General features: G+C 38.3%; 2 protein-coding genes across 3 annotated transcripts in view; both read left to right on the top strand.

The window, feature by feature from the left end:
- Positions 1 to 700: 700 nt before the first annotated feature.
- On the top strand, positions 701 to 3,722 carry hmgb2a (high mobility group box 2a). Its single transcript, XM_034687566.1, has 5 exons — positions 701 to 832; positions 2,277 to 2,436; positions 2,551 to 2,699; positions 2,781 to 2,955; positions 3,072 to 3,722. The coding sequence occupies exons 2-5, from the start codon at positions 2,290 to 2,292 to the stop codon at positions 3,249 to 3,251; spliced, it is 651 nt and encodes a 216-aa protein (XP_034543457.1). The 5' UTR covers positions 701 to 832; positions 2,277 to 2,289; the 3' UTR covers positions 3,252 to 3,722.
- A 5,187-nt stretch (positions 3,723 to 8,909) lies between these two features.
- Positions 8,910 to 11,242, top strand: part of wdr17 (WD repeat domain 17) — a 37,021-nt gene continuing 34,688 nt past the window's right edge. For both annotated transcript variants that reach the window (XM_034688842.1, XM_034688841.1), the window contains exon 1: positions 8,910 to 9,025. The gene's annotated coding sequence lies outside the window, so the exon portion shown is untranslated. The remainder of the gene's footprint in view (positions 9,026 to 11,242) is intronic.

The raw sequence follows: 11,242 nt of genomic DNA, 5'->3' as shown, positions 1-11,242 counted from the left end.
AGTGCAGAGTTTTTAAAAGAGGAGTGATGTGATCTGATTTATTTTTCCTTGTTAAAACTCTGGCAGCAGCGTTCTGAACAAGCTGCAGTTTTCTAATAGATTTCTCAGGCAGACCAGACCGTAGGTCCCTGTAATAATGCAATTTTATAATGAGAAGCTTCAACATTGAACTATTTTGCATATAACATATATTGCACTTATAATTCATACACTATAATGTTTATGTTACTTTGGTTAAATGTTTTATTTTAGTGTCTAAAACAATAACTTCTCGCCTGTTATAAACGTTCAGGGAGAAGTTATATAGGAGGAGGAAAACTGTCAGTCTGCAAACAGAGGTCATTCATGTCTGCTAAGAAGACAAGCAGTGAGGTCTCTAACTGACATAACTCAACAATATTGAGCTGTCTCTGGTGTCAAACAAAGGGGAATTAAAGGGTCCTCTGAGCTGTTTCTGCCTTTGTTTGTGTTATCAAGAAACAAGCGGTTTAAACGCACACACAACAACCAAAACAACAACAACAGATGAACACATTTGGACTCTGTAGTGAACAAAGGAGCGTTCGCGCCGTACGTTTAAATCCCAGATTGAACCAATCAGCGAGCAGAGATGACAGACAAACGTGATGTATCCTCTGACCAATCACAGCGCCACATTTCTCTCGAGGTTCCTACTTTCAAATAGAATTGCTGGAATTTGGCCAATCCGCTGAGGGCGGCGCGGAGTAATAAAAGTAGTCCTAGTTAAGGTAGGTCGACCCTGCAGACGGCGACAAAACAGTTGCGCTTTCTTCCCCATTCAGTCGTGCTCTACTTGTCTTGCAGAGAAGAGGTGAGTGTCAGCTATTTTTGTATTTCTTATTTACCCGAATCCACCCACTTAGCCGTGAAACTGTTTTTTGTATTTTAATGCGCGTTGGTGCATCTCATAGGGGGCATATTTCCTACTTCTGTAACTATATTTCCCAACTAAGGCCTATTTGTGATCAAATCTGTTTGTTAATGTGCTCACAATTATTCCTTCGATTAAATAAGTCATAGATAAGCTGATATTTGATGTGATTTTCGAAGTTTGGATTCGATAAGTTGGAAATCTAGGGCTGAATCACGTAAGTTGGTCTAATGCTGTGTGCGCAACATGCAGTCCAAACGCCATTTGGTTAGGTAGCTTAGCTGCCACATGACGATAACCTCCATTTCATACGGTTTAAAAGTCGGTATTCGGCTCAAACGCTCACGGTTTATTCCCTTGTAATTATAGGAACAGTCGACGGTGATTATATCAAGGATAGCGGATTGATAGGCCCGTTAGTTGGGCGAGGTTCTGGCGCAGTTAAAGTTTAGGCGGGAAGATACAAAATGGAGTCTGGTCTTTTTGTCGGAGTGAAGCAGAAATCCGATTAGAGCCTTAAAACGGCTTCAGGCGGCCTCTCCGCTCAACTCGGTCTACTTTACACCGTTTTAATGTTGATTTAGAAGCAATTTAAATCCTTTATTTAACCTGCAATATATTCTATTTAACTCATAAGAGTCCGACGTGTGTGTATTTTCGACTTAAAGGTGTCTTTGGTCAGTTTTACTACTTTGGATGAGTATTATTTCCGTTTTATTAGGATAAAAAATTATACAAAAGCTTATAATTTAGGTAAAAACGACACTCCTCATTTCAAACGAACCTGTCCATCTCAGACGACAGTATACTATAATTTGATGCGATAAAGAACCACAATTAATTTGAGCTCAAATGAGGTTTTCTTAGTGAATATTAAAGTGCACGTTGAGCTAAGAATTAAAACTTCAACTAAAATACACAAACATCAAATTCAGCCATGTGAATGTGTATGAAAGCACAGTTATCAAAGGGCACAGATTTATTTGAAGTATTAAATGTGCTGCTGGGATAGAAAACATGAGGTTAATACTTGTCTGTTAGCTTTTGATGTTTTTGATGTTAAAAACAGCAGTCTAACCTCAGCCGGACTTTGAAATAAGGATTTGGACAGGTATTCTATTCCCACATTTACTGACTTTCAAAGCTCTCCTTGAATAAAAGGATTCCTTCCTGAGCTGCATGGGTTTCCTGGCAGCCATCTTGAATCTGAGCTGTGTATCTGGTGCACTTACAACAGCTGACCAGTAGGAGGCAGTGTGAAGGGAACCTTAGTCATGCCTTTGAATAGATGTGACTGTCACTATGCACAGAGGTGTGTTTTAATGAATGTTTCAGTGTGCATTTAAAACTGAATAATGATTTGTTTTGTTTTCTGTATTTGCAGCTAAATCGCAGTCATGACGAAGGACCCAAATAAGCCCAGGGGAAAGACCACCTCTTATGCTTTCTTTGTTGCAACCTGCCGTGATGAGCACAAGAAGAAGCACCCAGGGACCAGCGTGAACTTTTCAGAGTTCTCCAAGAAGTGCTCAGAGAGATGGAAGGTATGTTGACTGTTAAATTTTTTTTGTCAGTACTCAAGGTTAGAAGGTTAAACCAAGTACACGTAAACTATGATTTTGCAGCATTTTCTGAACCATGTCTGTTTCGGTCACCAGACTATGTCCGCCAAGGAGAAAGTGAAGTTTGAAGACTTGGCAAAGACTGACAAAGTCCGCTATGACCGTGAAATGAAGACATACGTCCCTCCGAAGGGTGTCAAAAACATGAAGAAGAAAAAGGACCCCAATGCACCCAAGAGGCCACCGTAAGTGTCTCATCACGGCTCTTTTATAGGGTTAAAGTACTGTGAGGGCGTTTTGTAACTGATGTCATTTTTGGTTTTCAGTTCTGCGTTTTTCGTGTTCTGCTCCGAGCACCGTCCCAAGATCAAGGAGGACCACCCTGGCATCGCCATCGGTGACATCGCCAAGAAGCTGGGAGAGCTGTGGGGCAAACAGAGCGATAAAGATAAGGGTCCATATGCTGCCAAGGCTAGCAAACTGAAGGAGAAATATGACAAGGTGTGTTTCTGTCCTGAGTGACGATGTGAGATGAGCGTGTACCCTTTCAATACGCAACAAACAACGTTTGTAGTATTATAAGTTCAAAAGTGACGCCATATCTGTTTCCTCACCAGGACGTAGCTGCTTATCGTGCCAAGGGAGGCGCAGGAAAGGTTGACACTGGTAAGAAGGGCGGCCCCGGCAGACCCTCCGGCGGCAGGAAGGCACAGCCAGTCGATGACGACGATGATGATGACGACGATGATGATGACGATGAGGAGGACGAGGATGATGATGACGACGATGACGATTAAGCGACTCGTTTGTTTGATGTGAATTTTGCGATGCATCGTTCAGTTTAACTCCTGTTTGTTTTTGTGTGGATGTTTCAACAGTATTTGTCTGCACTGTTGCTCTGCCTCTGTAGGACATCAGACGTGTATTCCTCCTTAAATTCAGGGATGATGTTTTTATTTTGTCACTTAGCCCCCCTCATGATTATTTTTAAGTTTTCTATCTGCTCGACCTTGGATGCTTTTCATCTCTAGATCCAAACGGCCAGCCACATGAATTCTCCTGTGATAATACAATGGACTGAAACGTCTGCACGGGCAGTGGACTGCAGCAAATGAAGTTTTAAAGGTGTGTTTGTTTCTGGAAGCACTGCTCATGTTCTGTTTAGTGGTGCCGTTTCTTCACTGTCGTTTTACTACCAGGGGTTATCTGTAGTTGGATTATTAAAGATGTTTGCAGCCATTTTTAAAGTGGATCTTTGACAACTTTCATGTAGGACTGAATTTTTTTTTTTTTGTAATAAAATTTTGTATATTGATTTAAAAAGTGTGGACTGCAATCTTTAAAGAGTCCTGTAGAAAGCTGAGGTCTCAAAATTAAATCAGTGAGCGGTTCATTAGTGCTGCAGGTGAGTTACTCAAAATATCACATTTGGGGCCAACAATTCAAAATGCTCATTAAGCTTGAATCCTTCAAAAAGTTCTGTTTTAAAATGAGAAGCTGGGGACAAGTTTATACACTAACATTGGTAGCTGTAATTTAGTTTGAAATTGCAACCAATTACGCATTAATTTATCGAGCTTAGAGCATGTGCTAAATTTTATTTTAAAGAAATGATTCAAAGAATCCTCATTCAAAACAGAAATTATAGTGTTGAAAAATGTACATATTTATCTTATCAGACTAAGCATGACTCAGCTCATGCTACATTTTTATGGAGGGGAGATTCACCTAACTTAGTGCTACTAAATATAAATATGTATATACTGTATAAGAAGCTGCTGATTTATTACTATTGATTGCTAAAGCGCTTGAAATGAGACAAATTATTTGCAAAACTGCATATTAAACAAAAATGGATTTTGAAGTAGAGACAAGACAAAATGTGTTTGTAATTAAAAAATAAGCTTTAGCATCAAAATAATATAAATAGTTTAAATACATAAAAATTGAAGATAAAATAAAGGCACAAATATCAATAAAATTGAGTAAAAAAATTACTAAGTAAAATACATAGCTCAATAAAATATTAAAGCAAAAAATAAAATGAAACCCTAAATTATGTAATTAAAAAAACAAGCTGTAGCATCAAAATCATTTAGTTAAAATAAACAGAAAAGGGTAAGGATAAAAATTAAAGATTAAATAAAGGCACAAAAATATCAAAATTAAGTAATAAGAATCTGTTCTTAATGACTTACCTGGTTAAATAAAGGTTAAATAAAAAATAAATAGAAAAAGCGAGTAAATAAAATACATAAATCAATAAAATATTAAAGCAAAAAATAAAATGAAACCCTAAATAAAAGACACACTGAATAGTTACATTTTAATTTACATTTAAAAGTCTCTCTTCTGAGGAACAGCTCTAATCAGAATCAGACTATGACAACTGATTAGCCCGGGGGAAAATCAGACATTTAAGTTACTCCTATCCACAATAAATATCAAATAATATTAATATAAGACAGTAATTAATAAGATATAAATACAAATATAATGAAAATAATGATAATAAAAGTATGTACAGAAGATGAAACAAGCTACGTAGACAATAAATGCTTGAAGAAGAAAAAGAGAGGAGCTGGAGGATCTGAGAGGCTGATTCACACTCTTAAAGCATCTCTGGGATGTAGTCTGGTGTGAGGCCATGAAGCCTTAAAACCTAGAAACAGAATTATAATGTGCCAGAAATGAAGTATCTTTAAAATTCTGATTCACTGAATTTGGCTCATCACTCTGAGGGATGGGGTCAACGACCTCAGGTTAGTGATTTAGACCCAGTCTTAAAGTGGCAGAGAGTATAATCTTGTAAACCTCTCAGCTGCAGTCACTTTCTGCTGATTATAAACAAAGCTCTGTTTCCTCACAGCATGACGTTACATGTTTACCCGGCCTCCTAACATAGTGCACAGACTGCTCATCAGGTTAAATGGTCACTCTAAATCTCATGTGTGAGTGGTTGCCTGTCTATGTGATAGGCCGGCTTCTCCACCAATGACAACTGGGATAGCCCCAAATCCCCCCTCCCTCTCCTGACTCCAAACAGGATCAACCTTTTATTTTGTATTAGCAAAGAAAGGTATGCAGCATATCAATCCAGCATTTTTTTTTTGTATAGCACCAAATTCCCAACAAACATTATCCTCAGACTCTTTCTAAAACAGAGCAGGTCTAGACCGTACTCTGTGATCTAAGACCCAACATCCAGACCGGATAAGATCCAGTCCCATCTTACAGACAGGACTCAGTCTGATCTCATCTTAATCCACCATGAGCGGAGCACTTTGCAGCATTTAGAAAGTTACAGTGGGAAGGACAAACTTCCTTTAACAGGCAGAAACCTCCAGCAGGACCAGACTCATGTTAGACACACATCTGCTGAGACAGTGTTGGAGAGAGGGATAGAGGGATAGAGGGAGAGAGAGAGAGATGATAGTGGTGAGACAGATAGTAGTAGTTGTAGCAGCTGGAGTCTGGCACGTCCACAGCAGCAGAGATCCAGAGGAACCTACAAGACAAGGGAGCTCAGGGGCTCCAGAAAGGTCTATGGTTAGTAACTTTAATGTGACAGGAAGAGTTAAAGGCAGAGACAGGCAGAGATAGGAGAGAGAGGGAAAGACAGGATCCCAGTGTGTCAGTCTAAGCCTATAGCAGCATAACTAAGAGCTGGTTCAAGCCTGATCCAGCTCTAACTATAAGCTTTATCAAAAAGGAAAGTTTGAAGCCTACTCTTAAAAGTAGAGAGGGTGTCTGCCTCCCGGACCCTGACTGGTAGATGATTCCAAAGGAGAGGGGGCTGATAACTGAAGATTCTACCTCCCATACTACTTTTAGAGACTTTAGGTACATTGTGATAATACAATATGAAAACATTCTTCTTATTATTATTATGATTGTTATTGTTATACAACAGTCCACCACAAATAATCACAAAAAGATATTCACCATAATTTAGGGAATTAAGTGTTAGATGCTCAACAGGTTCTAGGGGAGTAGCTGCAGACTTTCCTCCTATAATCTCTACCTCAGTTTGTTTATATTAACCCTATGAGGTTAAACGGAGGGCCCGTTTTGTTATTTCGGACTGGCTCTCAAACAGCCTGCATACGCCCCTGAGTAAGATAAGTTAAGATAAAGATAAAGATGACTTTATTGCCCCCGTGGGAAAATTTGTCATGGACATAAGTGCAGTGCTGCTCACAATCAATGCATTCATCATACCAATATTACAATAACATGCCCGCTGTCAAAAAACAAAACAAAAACAAAAACATGTCACTGTGGCATACCAATGACACAACAAAATACCAAAAATACAATAAAATACCAATAATAAAATAAAATACAGATAGAATATCAATAAAAATACCAATTATACAATATAATAGCAATAAAATAGCAATAAAAATACCAATAATAAAATAAAATACCAATACAAATACCAATGATACAATAACATACCAATAACATACCAATAAAAATACCAATTATAAAATAAAATACGAATGAAATACCAATAAAATACCAATAGAAATACCAATAATGCACTAGAATCCAGATAAAATACCAATAAAAATACCAATAATACAATAAAATACCAATAAAATACCAATAATGCACTAGAATCCAGATAAAATACCAATACAAATACCAGTAATACAATAAACTACCAATAAAAATACCAATAATACAATAAACTACCAATAAAAATACCAACAGTACAAAAATACCAATAAAAATACCAATAATACAATAAACTACCAATAAAAATACCAATAAAATACCAATAAAAATACCAATAATACAATAACATACCAATAAAATACCAATAAAAATACCAATAATACAATAAAATACCAATAAAATACCAATAATACAATAAAATACCAATAAAATACCAATAATGCACTAGAATCCAGATAAAATACCAATAAAAATACCAGTAATACAATAAACTACCAATAAAAATACCAATAATACAAAAATACCAATAATACAATAAACTACCAATAAAAATACCAATAGTACAAAAATACCAATAAAAATACCAATAATACAATAAAATACCAATAAAATACCAATAATACAATAAAATACCTATGTGGTAGTGAAATACAATGTCATATTAGAATTAGTGCAAGAGTAAGTCAACCCTCATACTCCTACTAGAGCATTATGTTATTGCAGGTTGTTTGTTGAGTAGAGTGATGGAAGTAGGGAGGAAGGAGAGCTTGAAGCGATTACTTTGATATCTGCTTGCTCTAAACTGTCTTCCAGAGGGCAATAATTCATATTCTGAATAAAGAACATGAGGAGAGTCCTTCCAAATTTTTTTTTTGTGCCTGATTGGACACAGTTTTTCCAAAGATAGTTTGAAGGGACAGGTCATTTTTCTTACCAATCACTTTCATGGCACATTTAAATATTTTTCAATCTTAGATTTACATTGAACAGATAAAGAGCCAAACCAGGCTGCCATCCCATATCTGATCAGTCTTCCCATGACAGCATTATAGAAGGCAAACATAGATAGATCTTTATTTGTCCTTAATAAGGAAATTTGTTGTCACTGTCTGAACAAAGAATACATATATAAAACACAAATAAACAATAAACAATTAACATCCACCCAGCCTCACAACAATGTTGCACATCATCCCACATATAAACACACTGGACACATTACATGGGCATTTTGTTTAGCAGTGCTATGGCCGACGGGACAAAGCTTCTGCCAAACCGGGCTCGCCTACAGTAAAGGGATCTGTATCTGGGACCAGATGGGAGCAGTGTGAAGACTGAGTAGAGGGGGTGTTGGGGATCCAATGTTATAGTGCGTGCTCTACGTATGATGGCTCTGTTGTTGAGGTCAGACAGGTTGGGTGTGGGGAGGCGAATGATTTTTGTGGCAGTGTTTGTGGTGCGTGTGAGTTTGTTTTTGTTGGAGACAGTTAGCATGTTGTAGTAGCAGGGGGAACAGTAGAGGAGAATGGGTTGGATGATGCTTTGGTTCAGTAACAGTAGAAGGTGGGGGGCGACAGAAAGTGCTTTAAGTTTGCGGATGGCAGAGAGTCTTTGTTGGCAGCATTTGTGAATGTCAGTGGTGTGTTGATCACACTCAAACTTACACTAAACAATCTAGATTGTAGAAAATACTGAAGTACCAGTATGTATCTCTTTTAATTTCAATAGTCATATTACAGTACATACAGCTGCCAGTTGTTAACCTCAAATCAATTGAGCAATTTCAGAAAAACAGTGACTGTACAGCACAATACATCAGAAACCTCAACACAAAACAAACCCACACATGTTGAATCAGTAAATGAAGTCTGAGTCTCAGTAATGTAATCATACATCATGCTGGAGGAATCATGACAGCAGCTTCACACACACCTCTGGTTTACACAGAGACCGTTTAACTGACACTCCAGGCAGCCAATCAGCGATCAGCACGAGCGTTCCAACGGACTAATCAGAGGCGCCGTGTCCTCCCCCCTCACGCGGAGGACGGTGAGCATTTCAGTACCTGGGAGCTGTCCACTGCGCTCGAGACTGCTGACAACTAACGGTAAGATGAAAACACACACACACACGGACACACACACACGGACACACACATTAGCAGTATGCTAGTATAACAAGGCGAGCCTTCAGCAGACACATGAAGGAGTTAAATCTTCATTCTGTGAACAAACATGCGACGTTCAGTGTTCACTCAGCTGCGACGTTCAGGTGTCTCTGAACATCCACACAGACCAGTTCACTGAAACCTGTTGAGTCCGTTACCATGTCAGAGACACAATGAGCCTCCAACGGGTCCGGGTCCGGGTCCGGTAGGTGAGCAGCAGCAGGTCGGTTAATAATTACCCGGTTAGTCGCTAACACACCGGGCCAGCCAATCCGGTTAACGGCTCCTCCTTCTCTTAATTGACCTTTATTATTAAACAATCAATCAGTGTCAATCAATAGTCTTTGTATCACGCTGACCCACAAATAGCAAATCCAGTCTGCGTTATCTAAAGAGACACAACATCCAGCATGAGCAGCAGGCAAACTTCCTTTAACAGGCAGAGACCTCGAGCAGGACCAGACATGCTGTGAGCAGCCATCTGCCAACATCTCCTGAGCTGACCCCAGCAGGAGCAGAATGATAGACTGATTTAACCCCAGAACCAGTGGCGTGACCAGAGGGGTGGCCAAGGGTGGCACTGACACCCCTTGAAATCCAATTGGCCACCCCAGGGACCACTCCAAAGTCCTAAGCTATGATTTGCCTTGTCAGAGGTGGGGTTTCTGTTAAAATCTATAATATGGGGTTAGTTAAAAGGCTGACAGTAACGAGAAAAAACAAACAAACAAACAGAAAAAACAAAGAAAATATACAGGCCCAGACTGCCATTTAAAAGTAAGGTGAGATATTAAATCAGTGTCAGACCAAAATAAAGAAAGTAAATAATGGATGACACTTCAGTGTCTAAAAGTCCAAGGGTAAATTAAAGATCCAGGTGCAGAGTCCAAATGTTCAGTCTAAGGCGTAGCAACCAACCATCAGTGCAGTCCAACGCCTGGTGTTTTTTTCACTGATATAATATACCCAATAAAAAGTACTTGTCATCAAAATATGTCAATCCATGACAAATTAGAGTAGTGTTCTTTTATTTTAAACTGTGCCATGTCTAACAAAATGAATAAAATCTATCATGGGGGGAACCTATAAAAATGCTCCAAAATTACTGAAAAATTTGGACTTCGGTACCAAAAATTCCTAAAAAAAAATAAAAATGATGAAACTGGAAACTTGGTGTTCGGTCCAACCAATCATGGGACATTTGAGACTTCCTTGTTGAAGGCACAGTCTCCTTGACACACAAACAGCTGCAGGAGAGAGAAACAAACAATCACTATCGCCGGGTGAATATCACCAGAACACGTGCCTGTAGGAAAAAGTGGGTTTTGGAATAAGGAAACACCCACGCCTTCAAAGACGTCAAAGACGATGCTGAAGCTACCCAGGGACCCCTGACACTCAGACAAACGCCACATACTGAAAACCATGTAAATGTGTTTGCCGGGGTGAAAATCACCCGGCGATAGTGTTCCAAGGAGAGGACTGACTGTACTATACTGCCTGCAGCCTTTATTTATGAGTCCTTTATTTATGTATTTAACCTTTATTTATTTATTTGGTTAACCTTTATTTATTATTTGTTTGTTTAACCTTTATTTATTTATTTATTTATTTGTTTGTTTAACCTTTATTTATCTATTTATTTATTTGTTCAACCTTTATTTATTTATTTGTTTGTATAACCTTTATTTATTTATTTATCTATTTATTTATTTAACCTTTCTTTAACCAGATGAGAACCCATTGAGATCAAGACCTCATTTACTAGGGCGACCTGGCCAAGAGGTCAGCAGCACACGTCGAAATAAATAGCACAGTTCAATAGAATGGAGCATATACACAGACAATATGTAGAAACAATCAATAATTTAAAAGTGCAACTAATTTGCAAATAAAGTGCAATTTGTGATCACAAAAGCAGCATTTAAAAACACAGTACCTGTTCTGTGGTCTGTCTTTCATTTAAGATGGAGTCAAAGGCATCAAGTGAGATAAGATCTGACAGATTCAAGTTGTATTGAAGTCGTAAGAGCGTATTCCAAGCAGTAGGAGCAGCAAAAATGAATGCTGTCTTACCAGACTCTGTCCGAACACGGGGAACACACATTTATAAAGTGTCGCAGGAGCGCAAGGCATAGTGGCTTTTTGATCTTTGTA

The sequence above is a fragment of the Notolabrus celidotus genome, chromosome 7 (assembly GCF_009762535.1).
Source record: "Notolabrus celidotus isolate fNotCel1 chromosome 7, fNotCel1.pri, whole genome shotgun sequence".
NCBI classification, from domain to species: Eukaryota; Metazoa; Chordata; class Actinopteri; order Labriformes; family Labridae; genus Notolabrus; species Notolabrus celidotus.
Note: the sequence above shows the minus strand (reverse complement) of the source record. Positions and strands in the feature narration are given on the sequence as shown.